Raw genomic sequence first — 25,748 nt, 5'->3', positions numbered from 1 at the left:
TATATTTATAAGGGACAGTCTGTAATTTTACTTGCTTGTGATATGTTTGTCTGGTTCTTCTATTAGGGTAATACTATCAGTAAATGAACTGTGAAGTGTTCCTTCATCTTCCAGTTTTGGGGAGATTTTCCAAGGAACTGGTGTGAAATCTGTCAACATTTGTTAGAACTCACTAGAAAAGTCATCTGGGCTTGTATTTTATTTTGTAGAAAGCATTTAAACTACAAGTTCAATCTTTTTACTTATTTAAATTTTCTATACTCCTGAATCTGTTTGAAAAATTTATGTCTTTCTAAGAATGTATCTATTTTACCAAGTTTGTCTAATTTATTGTATACAGTTATCTAAAGTACTTCTGTGGTTGGGTAGTATTCTCTCCTCTTTCATTACTGACTATATTCACTTAAGTCTTTTCTTTACTTGGTCAGTATTTTTAGAGGTTTATCCATTTTATTAAACTTTTCAAATAACATTTGTATTTATTTATTTTCTGTATTGTTTTTCTATTTTCTATTTCATTTATTCAAACTTGAATAGTAATTTCTCTACTTTCCTTCATGCTGTTTGCTTTGGATTTAGTTTGCTCTTCTTTTTCTAGTTTCAAAAAGTTCAAAGTTAGGTTATTAATTTGAGATCATTTTATTAAATTTTTTTATTCATTGTTTTTTTATTACAGTTGCCCCATTTTTTCCTCATTGCCCTGCCACCCTGCCAACCTTTCTCCCACAGCCAGTCTCCACCTCACTGTCCACGTCCATGAGTCATTTATACTAGTTCCTTAACTAGACCCTTCCCCTTTTTATTCTTCTTCTCTCCCACTCCATTCCACTCTGTTCATTGTTAGCCTGCTCCTTGTTTACATCCCTCTGGTTCAATTTAGCTCGTTTGTTTGTGTTGTTTATGAGTTTCCTGTTTTAGGTGATATCATACAGCATTTGTATTTTCTTGCCTGGCTTATTTCACTAAGCCTAATTCTGTCCAGTTCCATCTATGTTTTTGCAAATGGTAGAAGTTCCTTTTTTTCTTTCTGCTGCATAATATTCCATTGTGTAAATGTTCCAGAGTTTCTTGATTCACTCATCTACAGATGGGCACTAAGGCTGTTTCCAGCACATGGCTATTATAAATAGTGCTACTATGAGCATAGAAGTGCATAGGTTTTTCTGAATTGTTGTTTCAAGATTCTCCAGGTATAATCCTAGCAATAGAATCGCTGGTTCAAAAGGCAGTTCCATTTTTGTTTTTTTGAGAAAATTCCATACTGCTTTACATAGCGGCTGCACCAGTCTGAATTCCCACCAACAGTACACTAGGGTTCCCATATCTCCACATCCTCACCGGCACTTGTTGTTTGTTGATTTGTTAATGATGGCCAATCTGACTGGTGTGAAGTGATATCTCATTGTGGTTTTATTTGCATCTCTCCGATGGTTAGTGATATTGAGCATTCTTTCATATATCTATGGGTCTTCTGTATGTCCTCTTTGGAGAAGTGTTTGTTCAGGTCCATTGCCCATTTTTAAGTTGGGTTGTCTGTCTTCTTGGCGTTGAGTAGTATAAGCTCTTTATATATTTTGGAGATCAACCCCTTGTCCGAGGTATCACTGAAAAATATGTTTTTCCTTATGGTTGGTTCCCTTTTCATCTTGCTGATGTTTTCTTTTGCTGAGCAGAAACTCTTTAGTTTGATGTAGTCCTATTTGTTTATTTTTTTAGTGTCTTGTTGATTATGCTGTTACAGTTGTCCCAATTTCTTTCCCTTTTGCTCGCCTCCACCCAGTGACACCTTCCTCCATCCAGTTGTTTCCTCCCACTTAGCCCATGCCCATTGGTTGTGCATATAGTTCTTCTCAACATCTTCCTGTCTACTTCACTCCCTCCTACTATGCTTCTTAATTCCTGCATCATCTCCCTCCCTTTCCACCTTCCCCCTCCCTGCTAACCTCCCCCAATACGTTCCCCATACCTATATATTTTTTTCCACTCTCATTGGGTACTTAGTTTGCCTTTATTTCAATACCCTAGCTTCTGTTGTTGGCTGTTGTGATACAGTTTTCACTTTAATGTTCATAGTTTTGATCCTCCTTCTTCTAAACTAGTTACTTTAACATCTTGTTTAACAGTGGTTTGGATCTAGTGAACTCCTTCAGTTTTACTTTGTCCTGGAAGCACTTACTCTCTGCCCTTCTATTCTCAGTGACAGCTACACTGGATAGAATAATTGTGGTTGTAGGTTTTTGCTTTTCATTACTTTGAATATTTCATGCCAGTCCCTTCTTGCCTGCAGAGTTTCTTTTGAGAAATCAGCTGATAGTCTAATTAGGATCCCATTGTACCTAATTCTCTTCTCTCTTGCTTCTTTTAAGGTTCTCTCTTTATCCTTCATTTTTGACATTTTAATTATAATGTGTCTTGGAGTGGTTCTCCCTGGGTACAGTTTATTTGGAACTCTCTGTGCTTCCTGGACCTGTAAGTCTATTTCTTTCCCCAAGTTCGGGAAGTTCTGCTTCATTATTTTTTTACATAATTTTTTTTTCTAGTTCTTCTTCTTCACCTTCTAGCAACACTATAATTCGGATGTTTGCTCTTTATAGTTGTCCCAAAGGTTTCTGAGCTTCTCCTCATTTTCCTCACTTCTCATTTCCTCTTTCTGCACTGGTTGACTGTTTGTTCCTTCCCTATGCTCCGATTTGTTGATTTGATCCCTGGTTTTCCTTCCCTCACCATTTGTTTTATACATGTTTTTGTTCATTTCAGCAGGACTAGCCTTCATTCCTTCCTCATCTTGATTAAGTCCCACTGTTATTTCTGTAAGTTGTCTTATAACCATAGCTCTGAACTAAGCCTCAGAAAGATCGTCTATCTGTTTGTTAATTCACGTATTTGTTTTCTGGTCAGCTCCGTGACCGGAATCTCTATCATTATCCCTGCAATCCTTACAGAGTTTGTTTTAACTTTCCTTCTTGGGCAGGGCTGTCACACCCCCTACACTATAGTGGGCGGAGCCGCATGCACTTGTCACTACTGGGCAACCCTTCTCACCACACTTTGGCACTTTGGGTGGGGGTGGGGGCCTAAAATACAGACCTGCCATTCACTCTATGTTGAGAGGCGGGGAGTCTACTGCACTATCTCCATGCACTCTGGGCCTCACAGTCTGAGGCAATGTGGGTATACCTTCCCCAGCATTGGAATCGCAAGCTGACAGGTTTGGTCTGCAGCCAGAGGTGCTCCCCTGGTGCTTTACTTTTTTTTTTAAGTATATTTTATTGATTATATTGTTACAATAGTTCCAATTTTTTCCCCTTTGCTCCCCTCTGCCCAGCACCCCCCTTCCCCAACAATCCCCTCCCCAAGTCCATAACCATGGGTCATACATACAAGCTCTCCTGCCTCACCCTTTCATATATTCTTCTTTTTTTAAAGAATAATTAATTAATTAGTTAAATATTTTAACAATAAAAAATAACAATCCCTCCCTCTCAGACTTAAGACCCTTTAAAATCTTATAAAAGACAATGGACAAAGGTCTTGAGCTCCTCTAGCTGCTTCAAGCTGGACATTGTCATCGTCCTACCTACCCTAGGGTCAAGAAATCCCTAATAAGAATGGGGATGTGGAGGGGAGGGTGGCCTTCCCACAAGGGGAAGGATCGTGCAGACTCCAGGTTGGTTGGCTGTCTCTGGACAACGGCATGCTTGGTTTAACAGGCTGGCATCCTTGTTGTATTCTGAGGGCAACAGGGTTAAAGGACATCATTCAATCCGTAACCACTAGATGACAAAAGACAGGTATTAATTTTTCAATTTCCCACATTAGAGAAAAGAAGGGCTTCTTTGGAGGAAGGTATGCCAGGTATGTCTCACCTGTCCAAAACCCTTTTGCCCATTATACTTAGTTTGGACTGAGGGTAATATTTTAGGTTTCCCCCCTCTCAGGCCTCTGGGCTCTTTCTGTCCAAGCCATTAGGATAGAAAAGAGAAACCAGTTTTAAAGTGAAGCCCACAGACCACCCCGTTCTTCACCAACCCAGCCACTTAGTTCAGCCAAACCATTGAGTCTCAGGAGGCAGCATTGCAGACAGGATTAAGTGAGGCCTATACGTACAGACAATCACTCAGGTAATGAGATCGTAGGCTTATGCCCTTTGAAAACAGAAAACACATGTTAATTTATGTAACATAACCCACATACATGTCTCTAAATCTGTAGGACTGTCTTATCGGAAAGACATCCAGTTGCAAGACATTTGACATTCTTCTTGCCTGTAAATTAAACATCTTTGATAATGCCACAGACATAGTTTAACTTTCAAGTGAAAACAAATTTTAAATGAAAAGAAACTTTAAAGACGGTTAGCTGCACTACTTTATAGTCTACCACTGGGCATTGTGATCTTCCTTGAATTGTGATTTTTCTCCCTAAGATTACCCTCCTTGTCATTAAAGGGACTGCATTAAGTTCATTTTTAATTTATCCTGTTCATTTGCATAAACACAACAAGAGCAGCAAATGATCACTTATGATCTTTAGTTCTGCTTTGCTGGAACTCACGCAAGGAACATTTAGGGTGACCTTCAGTCTGCCCTTCAGGGCACAGAAGCTGAGCCACATACCTGGCATTCAGCCTTGCCTGTAAACACTTGTCTTTTCCTGGTCCTCCTGGTTTTCCATTGTGCCTTAAGGTCCCTTCTAACCATCTTTCAGGAAAACAACCTTCATTCCTTCCCTGGAAAGATTGCTATGAACCGCTCATCCATCCAAGGTACCAGGCCTTTTATCTCGTGGGCTTTTATTACCTTTGAAAGTCAGTCCCAGTTGCTCAGGGCTTTTTGGTAACAACCAAAGCCCAAGCATGTCTCCTTTAGGCATGACATTCTATTCAAAGTCTTAGTTAAAAAAAAAAACAAAACAAAAAACCTCTATTAACAACTGGTCTTATTAGTTTTATGCAAAGAAACTTAGGTCATTACTTACTTCTTTAGAATGCCAAATTCTGGAGGGATCAGATAGGGAGAAAATATATACAGTGTGAAGGAAAATCCTTGTCCTTCTAATATTCACTGAACTTGCATTTCTATTCTTTTTATTTTTATTTTTTCCCCCCACTAAAAAATTTTCTGTTTGTTTGTTTTTCCATTACAGTTGTCTCACTTTTTTCCCCCTCTTGCTTCCCTGAACCCTGCCCCTCCTTCTTCCACATTCAGTCTCCACCCAGATGTCCATGTCCATGGGTCATTTATACATGTTCTTTGACTAGACCCTTCCCCTTCTTACCACTTCTCTCCCTCCCATCTCCCCCTTTGTTACTGTTAGTTTATTCCTTGTTTACACACCTCTGGTTCAATTTTGCTCATTTGTTTGTGTTGTTCATTAGTTTCCTGTAACAGGTGATAGCATAAGGTAATTTTCTTCTGTTGCCTGGCTTATTTCGCTAAGCATAATTCTCTCTAGTTCCAATCATGTTGTTGCAAATGGTAGAAGTTCCTTCTTTCTTTCAGTACTTATTCATTGTCATTTTCCCCCTTTGTACTCGTGTTCCTCTCTGTCTCTCTCTGTTTCTTCATCTTCTTAAAGCAGACCCTTTAGCATCTCTTGCAGTGCTGGTTTGGTGGAGATGTATTCTTTTAGCCTTCTTTTGTCTTGGAAACTCCTTATTTCACTTTCCATTTTGAATGAGAGCCTTGCTGGGTAGAGTATTCTTGGTTGTAGGCCTTTGTTTTTCATTACTTGGAATATATTTTGCCATTCCCTTCTGGCTTGTAGTGTTTCTGCTGAGAAATCTGATGATAGCCTTGTTGGAGCTCCCTTGCATGTTATTAGTTGTTTCTCTCTTGCTGCTTTTAGGATTCTCTCTTTGTCTTTGAATGTTGGCATTTTAATTATGATGCATCTTGAAGTGGGCCTGTTGGAGTTCATCTTCATTGGGACCCTCTGTGCTTCCTGGACTTGCATGATTCTTTCTCTCTTCATGTTAGGGAAGTTTTCTGTCATTAGTTTTTCAAAGAGGTTTTCTATTCCTTGCTCTTCTTCTTCTCCTTCTGGAATTCCTATGATATGGATATTATTACGTTTCATGTTGTCCTGCAGCTGTCTTAGAGCCTCTTCAGTCTTGTTCAGCCTTTTTTCATTTCATTGTACTGTCTGTGAGTTTTTGTCTACATTGTCCTCCAGCTCGCTGATCTGATCTTCTGCTTCCTCTAGCTTGTTTTTAATTCCTTCTACTGTGTTCTTCAATTCAGTGATCATATTCTTCATTTCCTCCTGGCTCTTGTTGATAGCTTCCATGTCCTTTTTGATGCTGGTATAATTCTCAGTAAGTTCCTTATAGTTCTTCTGGAGTTCACTGTAGTTTTTCTGGAGTTCTTTGTAGTTTCCGCTCAGCTCATTGAGCTTCTCCATAATACATGCTTTCAATTCCATATCTGATAGTTGGCTCCCCTCTATTTCATTTAGCACTCTTTCTGGGGACTCTACCTTTCCTTTCGATGGGGGGTTGTTTCTCTGTCTCCCCATTTTTGTGACTCCTATTGTTTGTTGGTGCTTCTTAGAATGATCTGCACTTCCTGGATCTGCCCCTGGTGGCGTCAGATCCTGTACCAATCTGGCCCTAGGCAGCCTGTTGGAGACTTCCAGGGATCTACTGCCTTTGTCTGTCTCCTTTAGTTGTTAATCTATTCAATCTGTGATTAGCCGTCAGGCTTAAGGACCGTGGGTGTGGGAGCTTAATTCCTGTAGGCAGGGCTTTTGCTTCCCCTCAGGCTGATGCCACTTGGCCGGGAATGGTCTGCCTGCAGTGTGGGGATGAGTCAGCACTGGGACCCGGCCGGCTGCTTTCCCAGCTCTCCCCTCAAAGCCACAACACCAAACTCTCCCCAAGCATCTCCTGTCCTCTCTGTCTTCCCTCTGCTTGTGCCCAGGGTAAGTGGGGGCAGAATATTTTCATATGTGATCTGCTTAAGAGCTCTTTTTCTCCAGCTGTTTCTCTCCATCTAGCAAGAAACCCTGTGGCTTTTCTCAGCTGGATACTATTTTACTTTCCACTCTGTTGCTGTATGCTGGGAAGCTCAGCTGGGGGTTTAGACCCTGCCCTTCTCAGGGGGAATCCCCAGCTGCTGAGCTGTTTCTCAGTCCCTTCAGCTGCTACCCGTGTGACGTCAGCCAGCCCCTTCCACGTCTCCGTACTCCCTACCTGTCACGTTGTGATGTAGTGGCCTTTTCTGTCTCTCCGTGGTTATAAGACTTCTCTCCAGCTGGTGTTCGGTTGGTTATTCCAGATGATTTCTCCAAAATTACGTTGTAAATCCAGACTAGTTCTGGGAGGAAGTTAGTGTAGCTCCCACTTACTCCTCCACCATCTTGGATTTTAATCTGTTCATTTTTCTTTAATCTTTTTTCTTTCTCTTCCTCAAACTGAGTGATCTCAATTGATCTACCTTGATGTTTGCTGATCATTTCTTTTGCCAATGCAGATCTGCTATGGAGACCCTTTATTTAAAAATGTATTTCAGTTATTGTACTTTTAGCTCTAAAAACTCTACTCGTTCTTTTTCAATAATATCTGTCTCTTTATTAATAATCTGTTTGCTAAGATATTGTTCTAATACTTTCCTTGTTTTAAGACATGGGCCCTTTAGTTATTTGTATTTATAATAGCTGATTAAAAGTCTTAATTTAGTCAGTCCAACATCAGTGCTTCCTCAGAAAGTTTGTACTGACTGCTTTTTTTCCATCCATATGGGTCATGTGTTTATGTTTTTGTGTGTGTGTGTCTCATAATGTTCTTGGGAAACTGAGCATTTTAAATAATACAACGTGGCAGCTCTGAAAATTGGAATCACCTCTCTCCAGAGGTTTGTGTCTCTGTGTGTGTATCTGTGTGTGTGTAGTTACTAGGTTTACTGTTTCTGCTATTGTTGCTATTGCTGTATTTTGTTTTTGTATTGTTTTGTTTTGTTAGTGACTTCTTATAATGTGCAACAGAATCTCTGCTTGTTAGCTCTGTGGTCAGCTAATGATTGAACTGAGATTGCCTTAAATACTGAATCAATAATGTATTTTTAACTCTTTGATAAGGGTCTCTATGTATATATTGGGGCATACTTGACCTAAAAATCTCAAATTTGCCCCACTTACATTAGTAAAACCTTAGTTACAAAACAGCCACACCCACTTCTCTTTTCTTCCAAACCATGTGTGGCATGGTTCCTGTTTTGAATGGAAAGTATTTTGAGCAGTGAAATGCTTTTTCATTCATGGATCCCTTTGAAAATCTGATGAAAACTATCTCTTAAATCTCTAGAAAAATACATTTAAGTCCATAATTTTGGCTTTAATTTTTAAGTATATTTTTATGGATTATGTTATTACAGCTGCCCCAATATTTTCCCCTTGTTCCCCTCTGCCCAGTACACCCCCTTCCCTCCAGCAATCCCACCTTCCTTAGTTCATGTCCATGAGTCATGCATATAAGTTCTTTGGCTTCACTCTTTCCTATATTATTCTTAACTTCCCCTGTCTATTTTGTACCAACCAATTATGCTTCTGAATCCCTGCATCATTTCCCCATTTCCCCCCATTCCTCCTCCCAGCTGATAACCCTCCAAATGATCCCCATATCTATGATTCTGTTTCTATTCTGGTTTGCTTAGTTGGATTTTGTTTTCATTTGTCAGATTTAGTTGTTGATAGCTGTGTTTGTTGTCATTTTAATATTTTGATATTTTTCTTAAGTCCCTTTGACATTTCATATAATAATAGCTTGGTGATGATGAACTCCTTTAGCTTTACCTTGTCTGGGAAGCACTTTATCCATTCTAAATGATAGCTTTGCTGGATAGAGTGATCTTCATTGTAAGTTCTTGTTTTCATGACCTTGAATGCTTCTTGCCAGTCCCTTCTTGCCTGCAAAGTTCCTTTTGAGAAATCATCTGAGAGTCTTATAAGCACCCCTTTGTAGAAAACTCTCTGCTTTTCTCTTGCTGCTTTTAAGAGTCTCTCTTTTATCTTGAACCCTTGGTATTTTAATTATGATGTGTCTTGATGTGGTCCTTTTTGGGTCTAGCTTGTTTGGGACTCTCTGTGCTTCTTGGACTTGTATGTCTATTTTATTTTTTCACCACATTTGAAGAGTTTTCCTTCATTATTTTCTCACATAAGTTTTCAATTTCTTGCTCTTCCTCTTCTCCTTCTGACACCCCTATGGCTCAGATATTGGGGCATTTAAAGTTGTTCCAGAGGCTCCTAAGCCTCTCCTCATATTTTTCAATTTTTGTTTCCTCATTCTTTACTGGTTGACTGCTTTTTTCTTCCTTATGTTCCAAATCATTGATTTGAATCCCGGTTCCCTTTCTTTCACCATTTGTTTTGTGTGGATTTTCCTTTTTTTAAGTTAGCATAGCCTTCACTTCTTCCCTTATGTGTTTGCCATACTCAAGCATATCTGTCAAGCCTGTGAGCATCTTTATCACTGTGTTTTGAACTCTGCATCTGTTAGGTTGGCTATCTTCTCATTTATTAGGTCGGCTGTCTCCTTGTCGCTTAGTTCTCCCACTGGAACCTTGATATGTTCCCTCTTTTGGGCCATAGTTCAATGTCTCCTCATCTTGACAGGCTTCTGTGTTTGTTTGCCTCTGTGTCTTAGGTAAAGCTGTCATTCCTGTTATGTTGTAAGGTGTGGAGTCTTAGGTATGAGTCAGTAGGGTGGTCCATTTCACTACTTTGTGGTGCTGTTTGTGGGGGAGGGTTTTGAGAGGGAACAATGCTGTTTGCTCAGCACTTTCCTTTTTTCCAGGCAGTTCTCCCACTTTGTGTGGAACTGGCGCCTCTCTATTTGTTGCCCTGACTGTCATTCCCAGGGTAGGTGGGTCTGTGGATGTTCCAAGACTCTGGGGGCCCTTTAAACAAGCGGTCTCTGCTGAGAAATGGGCAGTTTCTTCCTCTGCCAACCCCCACTGGTTTGCACAGTCAAAAGCAATGAGACTTTATTTTCCCTGGTGCTGGGACCATGAGCTGCATGGTCTGGTATGGTGCTGGGAGCACTCCCCAGGGATCCCTCCTAACTTCTTAAAATGTGTGACTTTGCTTTCTACTGGCCTGCCACTGCTGCTGCTGCTGCCAACACACCACATCCTCTCCGCCCTGCCTCCGCTCCTCCTACCTATCTGGATGAGTATTTCTTCTTTATGTCTTTGTTTGTTGGACTTCCATGGAGCTTGATTTCCTGGAACTTCTTGTTGTCTCTAGTTTTGAGATAGTTGTATTCCTTCTTAGTTGTGGAGGCAGACACAGCGTGTCTGTCTAGGTCTCCATCTTGGCCAGAAGCCTGGCTGTAATTTTTTAAGGGTTCAATTAAATTTATTAATCAAGTTAAAAACTACAATCAACATATTTTTATAAATATGAAGATATATGAAAAAGGAAGAGATCTGGTAATGTTTAGGTTCCATTTTCCTGCAGGAGAAGAAAAATATATCCCCAGAGAAGAAAAGACTTGCCTAAGATTAGATGGTAATGAGAATGAGCCATATCCAAGTCACCTGACTCCCAGATTAAGACTCCCCTCACAAACTTGCCTTGAATCATAGAACCACTCTCAGTTCTCTTAAGTTATCCTAGATTTTTACAGGCCTGGAGTCCTAGACAAAATCTCACTATTGTGGCTTCTCCAACTTTCTCTGACACCTATATAATTCCAAGAATCTTTAGTAAAGGAAAATAGAGGAAAATTTGGTCTGTCATCCAACATGTACTAAATAGATTTATATGATTACACTGTGTTCAGCATGACGAGAGGCAACAAGAAACCACGGAGAATGTCCAAGATAGAAGACAGACAGTCTAGCTTGAAGACAAGCTGGTCACAACAAAATGCAGGAGCAACCTATTATGGAGTCCAAGAGAAGAGAATGGAGATGTTGGTGTGGTATAAATATAAAAACAAGGCTGCATGGAAGAGAAGAGGATATTAAAAGATGGGTAGAAACTAAAGAAATAGAAGAAAGAATAGAAGATATGTGTGGAGAGGAAGGGGAATGGGCACTATAATAAAAGGAAGAGAAAAGGGAAGAAGTACAGTGATAGGGAAATAGAGAATCAATTCTGATATAAAGTTGTCAGTGATTTTCTCATATACATTTCTATCTTATGGAGCCTCAACATACAGGTCCATCTTTGGTGTATTTATTCTGGGGCCACCCATAGATGCTAATCATGTCACATGTTTGTTTGACTCTTCACAGCTCCCCTTCACTGAAGGCCTGTACCACTTTTATCACAATGGCCTTGCAAAGGCCAAAAGAAGACGCAGCCTACACCACAAACAGCAGCTGGAGAGAGATCCTAGGGTGAGTTTTCCTGGAAACCTACCTTTCAACTTCTGCTACCATATGCCAGCTCATTAGGGGAGTATAAAAGAGGGTAGGCAGGAAATTTTGAAGTTAAGTCATTCAATGCATTGAGATAGATCAAGTGCATCTTTGAGAGTGGTACCAAGGACTCTTCACTCCTCTATCTTGTGTATCATTTAATATAAGTAAACCCTTTATAGGGCTTGGAGAGGAGTAAATAAGGATACCACCCTTTACTGGCTATCTTCTCCTGCATCACTGTGTGAGAACTTCTAATTGCCTGGGAATATGTTTTGGCCTGAGATGAATGGAAGAACAACAAGCAGTTTAGTGAGTCATTCTATAGAAGGTTTCTACTTGTGAATCCACATGCTCTGAGGAGCATGGGAAAATGGGAAAATGAGTGGGACAGCAAGTGATCAGCTCACAATAGGCAGTGGGCTTCTCAGTCTCCATGTATGGTTGCAGTTACAAGAGCAGCTCTGCTCCCCTTTTCCCCTTCTATTTTCTCCAACTGACCTAATTTCAACTATCTTCCTAGTACTCATGACCCTATTTCTTTCTTTCTTTTTTTTTTTTTTTTTTTAACCTCCAATTCTTACCTTGTTTTTGGATTCCAGGTTTCATTTCCCCCTGGCAGCTTAAATTCAACTTTCCTGCAACCAAATCTATTACCTTAGCCACAAAGAGGCAACATTTTCTGTGTTCTCACTCCCCATTTTCAGAATGGAACTTTGTTCTTCACTGAAGTTTTCTCTTCAAATTTTGTTGCTATCCTATATATTTACTTACTCTTTCAATGGTATAAATTCTGATTTTCTTTATGCAATTCACTAAGAGGAAAATTAATAATCCAGGCAAGTTGCTTTCTATGCACTGAAGCATTAAATCTCTTTACCAGGATTCTTGAAGTTAAGTGGATATAAAGAAGGGACAGGTGTTTGAGTTAGGGATTTCCACATGAGACTCCTTTTGAGCTGATGGAATTTGTAAACTCATTCTTATGGGGCTTTTCATGTGAACATTGACTAGTTTTAATTTGAGCTTTAATTAGCAATGTAAATGAAACAGGCTTCCCAGCTGATCACTAACTGACAGGTCACAGGCAGTTTTTCTTTAATTTCTCAATCCAGGGGATCCCACATTTTCTGTAGTGGAAACTCTACTCTGAGAAGCCACTTTATCTTTGCTTTCAGGGTAATATCCAAGCTGCCTATACTGCCAACCAATGCCAAGCAGTCTCAGAGGATCTGTTTTAGAAGCTGAAACCACTATCTAAGGGAGAAGCTCTCTTCTCTGTGTTATAGCAACCCTAACCCTGACTGTTCTGATTCAGTGCCCAGGGATGCCCTTGGGAAGCTCATGGACAGAGATCCTCACTTTCTCTTTTGTGGATCCAGATTGGGCAATGGTAGATAAAGACCACTCTGATACACTATGACACTGGTTTTCCCTACACTTCATCTTGATCTTATGTTTTATGGTCAATTGTTTTGCTTCTCTTTACATATTTTCTTATAAGTCCCATTGATTTCTCCTTTTTAATGATTAAAGATGTTGCCCCAAGACCACTCAGAGAGAAACATATAAAAGAAACTGGAGCAGAAGATGGTTGAAAGGGTTGGGCTGGGAAAGATAATTGAAGAACACCAAAAATAAGAAGTCATTGTTTGGTTCAGAGACTTCTTGGTAGTGGTAGACTAAGATTCTCTTATTCTTGCACTTAAAATATTTTTTTTGATATACAGATTCATGTAGTATAGAGTGATGTTTCCAAAAGAGAAGAAAAATAAGATGGGTTGGGTAATAATAAATGAGATCATGCACTGGTGATTCTAATTGTTTGTCTTTTTCCTCAAAATATTATCAACTTTAAACAAAAGATGCATCCATTCTCTCTTTGCTATTATAAGGATCCTGGTAGCCCTCTGCCTCTACTTGGTAGAGGTACACATTTGCCCTGCCCATGAAAACCAACAAAAGGTCCCAGGGAGACTGAATATCATAAATCTGTACCTTTTCTCTGTCTTATCATTAAGGTTAAATGCCAAGGCTGTTGCCAATAATAAAGTTATTCTAGAGAAAAAATAAAACATAAAATTTCATAATTCTTTGTAAAGAAAATCATACTTCTATTAATGACTGCCTTGTTTTAAATTAGATTAAGCTCTGTGTCTTTCCTGCATGATATTTTTGTAGTCACCTGATTTTGGTATCTGCTGAGAGCTAAACATGGGGGGATGACTGTTGGTCAACAAAAAGTATTAATTATGAACAGTGCAAGAGTATCGATGTGAGAAAAAATGGGCAAATAGTCAAGCATTAGGATACCTCAAATTTTAGGGCTCTCAAGCACATTCAAACAGGTTGCTAAAAGAATAGTAAATAGAAGTATAGAGAGAAAAGGGGAAGGACCAGGTGACCAGAAAGTATTATGATTCAGGCTTTTGTTTCTTGCATAGATGTTGCAACTTACTTTTTAAGAATCAAGATTTTAAAAGCAACTTCTATCATTCTCTGAAATGTATTATCTCCTAGACCTACAAACCTTAAACATGTTTCCAGCCCCAGGTTGCTTCTTTCTCCTGTCTCTGAATTGCTTCTTGGTCTCTTTCACTGATTGTCCTCCAACTTATGAAGAAGAATGCAAACCCCAAGGAACCATGCACATATAGCAGGAGAATAGAGCTGCTACGAGCTCTCAGGCTCAACCTACTAGGTAGATTTTTAGCGGAAGAAACTACCAAGGTCTGCTACCAACCCAAAAAATAAAGAAGAAAAAAGTAGAGAACAAATTTGCTTTTGGTTTTGCTCTAACTTCAGAATAGAAATTTCAAGGATGTTTGCCCCTCATTTACCAACTAATTTTTATGTTGAAGGAAAACAAGACAAAGACTAGAAAAAATTATATGTGCTTTTTGTCCAGGTCAATGAAGTGCTGCCATCAATATATCTTTATTTGTTCATCAGGACACAGGGCAATAGCTAAGAAAATAGATTCTGATATAGACTATTTTAAAGGTGTTTACTTGCCTTTCCATTTCTTACTGCTAAAAGGATTAGCAGAATGTTGGATAACATAATCTAGATGCTAAAAAGCAAAATCTATGTCTTGTTTATTCCTGGATACCTTTGAATAATGCAGGTCTGAGTATATAGTATATAAATAGCTTTTTCCTCAGGGTTTTAATTCATAGAATAGTATTATTTTTCTTATCTTATATTTTTACCCCTATTGTAAAATGTGCATCCATTAGGAAACAGACCTATAACTTTCTCTTGAACTCTTCCTTTAGGAACATTCTTAATTGTGGGTAAAGAAAACCAATTACTGTTTCATTACTTCCAAGTCTTGCCACTAAGAACCCCATAAGGATCAGTTTTTAATTTCCAAATATGGAACACTATATTCCTTAACATATTTATAGTCCTAAAATAACCACTGAAGCAAGAACAATTTGTTTAAAAAGTTTTTGTAGCTAAAATTATTTGAAGATTTAACAGATACATCCAAAATTGGAATGAAATAGTAAAACTAAAAATGTCTTAAGCCCTGACTGGTGTGGCTCACTGGATTAAGCGTCGGCCTGTGAGCCAAGTGCCGCTAGTTCGATTCCAAGTCAGGACACATGACTAGGTTGCACATCAGGTCCCCACTTGGGGGCACGAGTGAGAGACAACCACACAGTGATGTTTCTCTCCCTCTCTTTCTCCTTTCCCTCTCTCTAAAAATAAATAAACAAACAAACAAAAAATGTCCTCTCAGCATCAAGATCAAGAATAAACACCTGTTCAAAATCTCTGTGAGATTTGTTAAATTTTGGCTAAGAGCAAGATCAACAAATGCTGTCACCAAACCTAATTTTGATCATGGTCTATATATCAAATCACAGAAGTTCTATAAATTCATGAAAAGAAGTGGAAAATAAATTTATTTGATATTATTTATCACATTTCTGTCAAACTATATTTGTGCATCTGATGACATAACATTGAAATGAAATACATTAAAAAATATAAAGACTCACATTGTTCAATGAACAATATATACTACTCATATGGAAGTCTAATAATTTAATTTTAAAAAATAACCTGAACTTAATATGTTGAATGCAGTTTTATTTAATTCAAGAATTATAAACATTTATTTGTTTTTCTAAGTATTTCACTAGATGATACAACTATCTCTTAAAATCAATGTTAAACCTCTTTTAATTTTATAAATCAGAAACTCCTATCAGTCCACTGAAAACTTTTCTGTTCCATTCTCAAGGAATGGATATTTTCCTTTGCATTCTGTATAAGATAGCTTCTTCCTTATCCAAATGTATGTTCACATCTAATCACCATAGATGGCAGCCACATGGATTATGTGATCTATTTTTTGTTTCACAAGGGTTTATTCTGAGCACATTTGTGAAATTTTAGGGTACTCCAAAAACCCACAACAGTTAGTTTCCCCAGACAGTCATTCAAAAATCTCATAGTACCATACTACCAGAACAAAAGAATTTTGCCTACTCTTTAAAATTAACTGGACATAATTGGCATGATTTTTATAAACATCTAAATAATGCATGAACTAAGCTTTTTTTCTTCACGGTACTTAATAATATAATAATTGATAGTTTTCAAAAATGAATTTATTATCATGGTTGAGATGCAGATAGTTCTCAGAGCTGGGGATACCTAAAATTACTTTGGGGTCTATTCTGACATGACACGATAATGCTTTTAGATCTAGCTCAAATGAGGTAATTTAGCCATGATTGGTGAACATTTTGTTATAGTGATACATAGACTTAGATAAGAAAGATTAAGCATAGATGACATGGAAAATATGACTTGAAGGAACCCATGAGATTATCAGAAAAATAACATAGCAATTTATTCACAATCCACACAAATCTTTCTGAAAAGAGTACTGGAACTTCAGCAGTTCATTGGAAGCAAAGAAATTATTTACCCTTTTCCTCCAGAAGTCACATAACATTTTGTCACAATTACTAAACTCTTAGTTTCCAATCTTTCTGAAATACCTAATACCATCATAGTATTTATTATGATAATGACATGCCACTTGTATATATTGTGTCTTTTCTTTGGTTTATGTTAGATAACTATTTGATCACTTAGATTAAAAATTAGTGGGAAAAGGAAAAGCACCATTATCTTTTGGAAAATCTACTTTCAAATAGAAAATGTCATGGTGGTGGTGAGGAGGCATGTTAACCAAGCCTTCCTCCAGTGGGTAACTAATAGAATTTGGAGTGTCTTTTCTTTGCCATAACAGTGAATGCATGATAACTCTCAGCCTGTGAATTGGGTGAAAATAGAAATTAAAAAGACTTAGTACCTTTTAATAAGAATTTATAGCAAAGAATAGGTTTTTTATTTTCATATTTACTAACTCTAAAATGGTGGTGTTTGAGTTTTTAAGATACTGTGCTATGACTAGCCAGAGTTCCTAAGAGAGACTCCCACTTTGGCAAACAATGTTCATGGGTGCCCCTGCCATGTCTACTCCAAACAGAAAAAAAAGCAAACCAGAGATGTATGAAACTGAATGAAAGTGATATTGAAGCTAGATAGTAAAAGATAAGATAGAGAAGGAGAGATAGAGGTACAGGAAAAATACTTAAATAAAAAAATTTAATTGGTAGAAAGTAGGTAAGTTCCAGCCTCACATCCAGTGTCACACTTCCCCCTATCTACCTCCCAACAGTTGTCTCAATATAACCTGAACCATCTCACCGCTTCAGTGACCTGGACATTGTCTATTCTGTAAATAGCTTAATTCTCTATATAAAAACTGGAACTACCTTAAAAGGGCTAATAACTCTAAAAGAAGAGCATAGTAAAGTTAGACACCTTCCTCCTTTCCTCTTGTTTTCCCTCCCTGTTTCTTCCCACTTTATTTCCTCTACTTAAGAATCTGTAAGCAGCAAACACACACTTTTAGAATATGCTCTGTGTTTCAGGTTCCAAGAGGAAAGATGCCTTACAAAAAATGAACTATAAATACAAGTGATAACACATACTATGACATATATAAGAAAGGCATTTGGGCTCATACCTCTCCAGCCAGCCAGGTAGTGACCCTCTCTCTGCACATGAGTGATGAAAAAGCAAGGGCAGAGTCCCTCAACAATTGGGCTCAGGACATTTCTGCAGGAACCAGACCACTGAGTCAGAAGGGAACAGAGAGGACCATTCCAGGGCTTCCTCTCGTTTTTATTCAATAACAATTATAAGAATGTGAATGCATATTGGACATTGCAGTTTTGGTTTTGGTTTCTGAAAAAAGCAATCCCTGAGACCTTAGCTTGGAAAATGATCATTTATTTGGGAGGTAGATCCTAGGAAAAACAAGAGGAAGAATGAGAGAGGAAAATGAGGAAAACAAATAAAGCATGACTTGGATTTCCTGGAAAAAGACTCCAAGATAAGAGGTTGCATGTATAAAAGAAATTGAAGAATGGTATTTGCACATGTGATTGATAACAACGCTATATCATGTGGCTCCTTCAAGTCCTTCCTGTGCCCCACATTTCTCTGCTTCCTTTTCTGCTTAAGGGTTCATGTGACTTCATTGGGCCCACCCAGATAACCCAGCATAATTTCCTTCTCTTAAAGTCAACATATTATCAACCTTAATTACATCTGCAAGGTCCCTCTAAAAATAACACCAGAGGCTAAAGAACATCTGGGTCAAAATTCTGCCCTGAGCCTTGAGTTTGCATGCCTTCTGGGGTCAGCAATTCTCTATAGGCAACCAGCTTCCCCTCACTGCCCTCCTCCAGGGATTGCATTTAGATCAGAAGGAAACATGAATTTGTAAGCACATAAACCTGACCAAGCTTTGAGCCCAAATTGTGAAGCCAAGAGACCGATTTGGAGCAAATTCTGGCTTAGCTTCCAAGCCGGTGACCAGTTTCATTTTCTAGACACCTCATGAAGAGGTAGACTCAGCAGGTGCAAATATTCCATGGGGTATTATCCATTTTGAGAGTGACTTGACAGTGTTGGGAGAAGGAGAAATGTGCTGCAGGAAGAAATAGAGGTGAGGTGTCTTCAGTCATGCCCCAGCCTGTGGGAAAAACTCATCTGCTTTAATCTGCTGGTTTTATTATGCAGGAGGGAGTGACTTTCAGTAACTCCTATGAGCATGCAGATGTGCCTGGCTTCCTGCCTCAAAGAGTTGCTGCTAGTGCTATAATTAACTATTTGTGGGGAACAAAGGGAGAATTATTTACTATGGATTCAGAAAGGCACAGGGAAAACTGCTAATGAGTAAACCTGGCTTTTTCTAGATGTTGTGAGCACATTTTTAAATGCCTACTACTGTTCATGCTGCCATGATGACTAAAAGAGAAAGAATATTCTGGAAGACACCATTTCGGCAAGCTCAGAGATCTCTGAGAAGTTTTATCTTCCTTTGGAAGAATTCTAAGAAGTCCTAGTGCAGGTGGTGAAAGTGTTATGAGGATGAATGGAGCAGAATATGAGGAGGAATTAGTGTCAATGGAGAGGAGTTTCTATTTTATAAAAAGTATCCAGGATTGGTTACTCTTGTACCCTTCGTCATTCACATTTTACCACAGTGACTTGGCTGTCTTTATAATTATTTCTTACTAGAAGCACTTAGAGAGAGAGATATCAATATAATATGTTTCTTCCATTTTTCTCTGTCTAATCTATTTTCTCTCAAATACTACTGAAATTCATGGTGCATGCATGAGCTCATTAAATAAAAATAGTGGCATAAATTTTATTTCAACTGGACACTGTTATGTTTGGGCTGAGTTGTGTGCTTTAAAGCAGGGAGTCACATTTGACTCAAAATGGGTGAAAATCAAGCTCTTAAGGTCTCAAGACCAACCGGGCAAAATCTCAAATCCAAGACCTGGCTCTAAGAGCTGCTAGACAAAGTTACTGGGAAACAGCCCGTGTTTAACATAATAAGAGGAGAAATTGAGATGGGCAGTTTATTTTGTTTAATTGTAAGAGACTGTAAAAGTCATGAGAAAGACCAAGTTTGACTGTAAACCAAAGGAAATAACCTCAGTCTCCAAGTAAGAAAAATAAAAATACAAGCTATGTTGATTCAATCTTGCTCACATTTTCATGGATTTCAGGAAGATAAGAGTTCTTAAAATAATTTCCTGTTAAGTAAGATCCAAAATCTACATGCGAAGTAATTTCTCACTCTCTGAGCCATTGCTCTAAAGTAAATTTTATTCAATGCTTAGCTGAAGATTATCAATGTTCCTTAATGATATAAATAAGTAGTTAAAATAGGTATGCCTTTCAACTAGTGAATTTTCCTGAGATAATGTTTTTGTGAGCAAAGTTAGATTTAGAGTTGGATATGCCTCAGAAAGATTTTTTTAAACCACTCTTTAAAAGTAAACTATCTTCAGGTATTCTTAATTGATTTAATCATTTTCCCTTCTGATACCTATTGACATGTTTGTGATCACATCACCATCTATAACCCAAACCAAAGGAATTTTGAAATAGAGTGAAATTGAATTCTTACCATTTCCAGTAGTTTTGAGCCCTTGTGGGTTGAAGAAAGAACAGGAGTGAAGCCAGGTCTAGAAACAAGTAAACAGCAGTTAGGCAAAGAGATTCATGTCTGAATAACAACCTAAATGCTGGAGTTTATTTAATTGGTTTTACATCATCTGTACTGAAAATGTTATGTTTTTCATCTTCTCTATAGCAAGTATGTCATATTTAGCAATAAAAAATGTATTGCCTGAGAGAAAATAAGTAATACAAAATAATTCCTGGTTTTCTATTCGACTGGAAAAGGCAAAGCAGCCTATCCCATGTTTTAAAAAATTGCTTAATGGATGTTAGTTTGCAAGGAAACCTCAGAAAAATGACAGGAAAGCCCTCCCAGAGAACAGAAGAAAAGCAAAGCAATTGTATATCAAGAACAGAAGAATGATGGAGAGAGTATAACTTCAGGTCATTCTTGGGTTCTAATACTACTTCTGATATCAATCAGTCAGTTTACCTTCCAGTCTTTTGTTTTCTCACCTATACAGTGGGAGTATAAACTAGTTAGTCTCCAAAATGCCCCTTCCAATCCTGAAATCTGAGATTCCAGGAGCAAGCTAAAGTCCCTCCAACTGTTTAATGTCAAAGCCATAACTAAAATCCAGATAGTCCCACTAGTTTATGGTCCTTCCTTTGCATATCTTTATTTTCATCTGAGAAATTAGGTTTTTCTTTAAGCCAATGCACCAAAGTGTTTGGAAGAACTAGCATTTACCTTAGTATCCTCATCTTTTGGAAGAGAATTTCAAATCCTGTGTTGTTTAAACCTGTTCATCTGGGGCCTTAATTACTTGCCTCAAGGGAAATATTAGGTAATGAGGTAGAGGTTATCCATCTACTTTAATAGCTACTCTAACATGTTTCATAAATTGAAGTTCGGTATAAGATTTTATTTGGTAAGGTGGATATTGAGGAGTGGAGGTATTTCAACTAAAAAAAAAAATCAATACTTTGAAAACCAGTGGTTTCTAAATAAATCCTATTCTCCAACCCAGTCAATCATTGTGTAAAACATGATCACAAACTGAATGCCTAGAGAGGCCAGGCAAATAATCTGCAAATTGAAGTGGATTGGGTGTAAGCAAAACAGAAACTCAAGCAAGAGGAAGAATGACATTATCTTTGGTCTCTCGATGGGAAATAGAACAGGGAGTAGTGAGGACTGTGGAAAACCAGAGAGCACACACCCTGTCAAAAGGAGAGAGCAAATTATCTTCCTCAGCTGACTGTTACCTCACAAAAATGGAAGCTCATGGTAGTAAGATTTCCCACTTTTTCAAGAAAATCAGAAAATATCAACCATGTGCAAAATCTTTGTGCTTTTAAAAAATATTAGTGGCTAAGACAAAAAAATTTTTAAACTATAAAGCTAAGGAAAATATGTCAACAAAACAAATTTGTCCTTGGGAGGCTATTTTGCAATCCCTGCTGTAATACCTCTCGTGACAGGATGACCCAGTATCTGGCAAGACACCTCTATTACTAGCCCCTGACTTCACTATTTGCCAAGGTAGTCCATGTAAAAGTTCTTCTTTGAGGCAATCCCAAACCTCCTTCCTTAAAGCATTGGTCCACAATCCAGGTTCTGCTTTCTGAGGCCAAATGAATTCATTCTCCCTGTGAGAACCCTTCAAACATTTAAAGATAGCTATTATGCCCCCTGAACTTTCTTCAGAGAAAACATTCCTAGTTCTTTCAGATGTTTGAATTGAACTTGGTGCTCATTTCCTGTGCTTTATGATCTCTCTGAACATTGAGGACAAAACACACAACCCAGATATATCTACTGATGTCAGAGTTTCTCATAATTTGAAAGCTAATCTATCAATGCACCATAAGGTCATATTAGCCTTTTTAAAAAGTCATATATCTTATTTTTTACTAATACTAATCCTACAACTAGTAAAAACTTCTAAGTTTTTCTCAAATGTGCTGTGAATTAATCTATTTTTGGAGGATTGGTAGATTGGTTCTAAAGCAAGGACTTAGGTGTAATTTTTTTTTATCTTGTTAGAGTCCATTTTGACCTGTCAAGATTTTATTGGATCCTGATTTAGTCTCCTTTAGCTTCCTGTCATCTGTGATTTTGATCAACATCCTGAACCAGTTCTTAATTAAAAGGTTGAATAAGACAGAAAAAAATGGCAAAACTCAGAGCCCTTTGTCCATAACGATAAAAATCTATTAATATAAATTATAAGGAATACTTCACACTAACTCTATATTAAAAGGAAATTATAAAGCACCCAAAATTCAAAAAATATCATTCAGGTTAAATTAAAAACAGTGTCTCACCAGGGAGGCTATTTGAAGACTGGGTTTATATGATTTAACTACATAGCTCTGAATCTAGTTGATTGGTTTATGTACAGTGTTCTCTGAGCAATCAGTTTGTTTGCCATAGAGCAATCTAGTTCAGCCACTTACACAACCAAAATCACCTGACCAGCCAGTTTTCAATCTGGTTTTTTTTTGAAATAATTTGAATTCAGTTGATAATTTGTCTACACATCTGCAACTGGTTGATGTTTAATCAAGAAAAAACTTAATCAATGAGCCAAAATCAATGAGCAATCATCAGTTGTAATCATGAGAGTGCCAAGTGACACTCACATGTGGACAAAATCAAATTTTTCTAAAACTTAACAAATTGATTTTTTTAAAATGATTAAGCCAAGGCATCCCAGAAATAGACTAATTGGCTAAGGATCATATTCCCCATGGCTAAAGTATAACTTATCATTTGACTTATATCAGAGCACTTAAAAAATTTCTCTACCATTTACTCATGTAACATTGGCAAGTCATTTAATATTTACTAATTGCCTTTGTTTTACCATCTCTATCATTAAATAAAAATGAAAGTCAAAATGTCTTTAAATAAGTTGCCTTATTTTTTTTTTATTCTTGTTTATTCCATTACAGTTGTCCCAATTTTCCCCCTTGCCCTCCTCCATCCAGCCCACCACCTCCGTCCCCACAGTTCTTCCCCACACCGTTGTCCATGTCCGTGGGTAATTCACACATTTTCTTTGACTAATCCTTTCCCCTTCTTTCCACCATTCTCCCCTTTCCTCTGGCAGATATTAGTCTGTTTCCTGTTTCCATGTCTCTGGTGCTGTTTTGCTTGTTAGTTTATTTTGTTCATTAAATTCCTTTTATAAGTAAGATCATATGGTATTTGTCTTTCACCAACTGGCTTATTTCACTTAGCATGATAATCTTCAGTTCCATTCATGCTGTGGCAAAAGGTAAGAATTCCTTCTTCTTTCTGTGCTGCATTATATTCCATTCTGTAAATGTACCACAGTTTTTTACTCCACTCATCTACTGATGGGCACTTAAGCTATTTCTAACACTTGGCTGTTGTACATAGTGCTGCTATAAATATAGGGGTTCATAAGTTCTGTTGAATTGGTGTTTCAGGACTCTTAGAGTATATTCCCAGCCGAAGAATTTCTGGGTCAAACAGCAGTTTCATTTTTAGTTTTTTGAGGAAATCCCATGCTGTTTTCCACAGTGGTTACACTAGTCTGCATTCCTACCAACAATTAGGGTTTCCTTTTTCCACATCCTCCCCAGCACTTGCTGTTTGTTGATTTATTAATGATAGTCATTCTAATAGGTGTGAGGTAATATCTCATTGTGGTTTTAATTTGCATCACTCTGATAACTAGTGATGTTAGTATTTTTTCATATGTCTATGGGCCCTCTGTATGTCCTTCTTGGAGAAGTATTTGTTCAGGTCCTTTGACCATTTTTTAATTGTATTGTTTGTCTTCCTGGGGCTGAGTCATATGAGTTCTTTATATATTTTGGAGATTAAATCCTTGTCTGATGTATCATTGGCAAATATGTTCTCCCATATAGTCAGTTCCCTTTTCATTTTGATAAGTTGCCTTAATTTTTAATCTCTATCATGGAATCACAATAAAAGCACAAATGTCTACAAATAAATGCCTAAGACTTTAAAGCTAGAAGTGTGACTTCGTCTTCAAAAGTACATACTAGTTTCACAAATACATTATAACTTTTGCCGGAGAAAAAGAAAGTGATGTTGTCATTTACCTCTTGCATTTTATCCCACTTAATTCTCTACTTATTCTCCTCAGCTGCCTCTACATCATGAAAAGTTTTAGTGTAAGTTAAAATATGTTCCTCAAACTTTATGATGTTGGGGGTCTTGCATTTCCTAACATAATGTTGTGAATAATAAAAATACTAATTAAAATAACATAAATTAGGTGTCAGTAACAAATTAACACCCAAGTCCCAAGGGTTTAATATACAAATGTTTGTTGTTCACTCATGCTACCTGTCCAGTATGACTTGGTTGGCAGGGACTCTAATTAATAATCTTTCAGTAATTGATCCTGTTAAAGTTTCTGCAATCTTGAGATACGTCCTAATATTTGGCTCTCTGGACACTGGAAGAGAAAGAGAATAAGGAAGCAAGACAAACTCAACCAACTTTTAAATGCCTTATCTTGGAAATGACACATATCACTTCTCACTAGTCATTGTCCAGAAAGAGATACAACACATATCTCAATGTGAAAATGCTGAAAAGTGTGGTGTTCCCAAGTGTGCAGGAAGGGGAGACCAACTGGATATAGGGAATAGTTGACGTCCCTTACATAGTGTATTTTTATTCAAAACAGTAATAAAAATATGAATAAACCCATGTTCTATTCTTATGGGTAATTCTTTGGTACTGAGACTTTCCCATTAGCTCAGTACTCGTGTTTGTAATTATATTCACAGAAGTTACTACCATGCAGTCAATCTCTGGCTAACAAATAAGGACAGAGCATTTCTGCCAAACTGGGGCATTTCTATTTTGCTAAGATTGTTAAACTGACATCTCTCATCACATGTGCTCTTCTGCAATGTGACCTAACCATCCTTCTCTATCAATAGGTAGAGTCTATTTCTCATCCTCTTGAACTTGAGCAAGCTTTGTGATTTTTGGTCCAGTAGAATGTGATAGGAATGATGTTGTGCCAATTCTGGATATAGCTCTTATCTGACCTGGTGGCTTCCACTCCTGCTTCTTGAGACCCAACTGCCATATTGGAAGCATGACTACCCTGAGAATGCCCTTCTATTAGCAGGCCATGCCAGATACAGAGGGTGATATTTTGTGAGAAGAGAAATAAGCCGAATAGCATCAAGACAATAGACACAGGAGTGAAAAAATATCTTAAAAGTGAATCTTTAAGCCCCAGCCACTCTAACAGTGCTACCTGAAAATAAGCCACACAGCCGTGTCTTTTCTGAATTTCTGAGCCATGAAATATTGAAACAAATAAAAATAGTTATTTCAAGTCACTAACTTTTGGGGTCATTTATTATGCAGCAATAAATAACCAGAAGGGAAACCAATTTTCCCACCAGTTCAGAGGGGGATGAGTGTTGGAGAACTGAGTCATGGCATGTAGCATATTAAAATGGCAGAAATACCAAACCCTGACGATACTGCACCCAATATAGCACATTTGCACTGCTTTTTAGTCAAATTATTTCTTTGGATATTATTGATTGTGTGGTATTGTTTATACTTAACTTATAAACTAGTTTTACTTTTACAGTTGTATAGGAGCTATAAGCATTAAGAACTGCTACAAAATTTCATTTTGTGTATATTTTAAATAGCATGTTATTACTGGAAGATCAATAAAAAATTATTTTCCTTATAAAGAGTCTATTACTTGTTCTAGTTTATTCAAGTTTAAGAAATTAATAAATCTTTTTTAAAAATCTAAAGGAAGTGGTCTTCAAAGTGTAAACTTTGGAGTGAGACAAAATCAAAGTGACAAAATCAGGACA

At 37.6% G+C, this 25,748-nt stretch overlaps 1 protein-coding gene across 1 annotated transcript in view; it reads left to right on the top strand.

Annotated features, from left to right (window-relative positions):
- PCSK2 (proprotein convertase subtilisin/kexin type 2) overlaps nt 1-25,748 on the top strand; it is a 364,203-nt gene that overhangs the window by 65,877 nt on the left and 272,578 nt on the right. The window contains exon 2 of the mRNA XM_090286024.1: nt 11,241-11,345. Within this exon, the coding sequence (XP_090142150.1) occupies nt 11,241-11,345 (105 nt within the window). The remainder of the gene's footprint in view (nt 1-11,240; nt 11,346-25,748) is intronic.

Source organism: Furipterus horrens, unplaced genomic scaffold (assembly GCF_987537825.1).
Source record: "Furipterus horrens unplaced genomic scaffold, mFurHor1.1.pri manual_scaffold_8, whole genome shotgun sequence".
Lineage (NCBI taxonomy): Eukaryota > Metazoa > Chordata > Mammalia > Chiroptera > Furipteridae > Furipterus > Furipterus horrens.
Note: the sequence above shows the minus strand (reverse complement) of the source record. Positions and strands in the feature narration are given on the sequence as shown.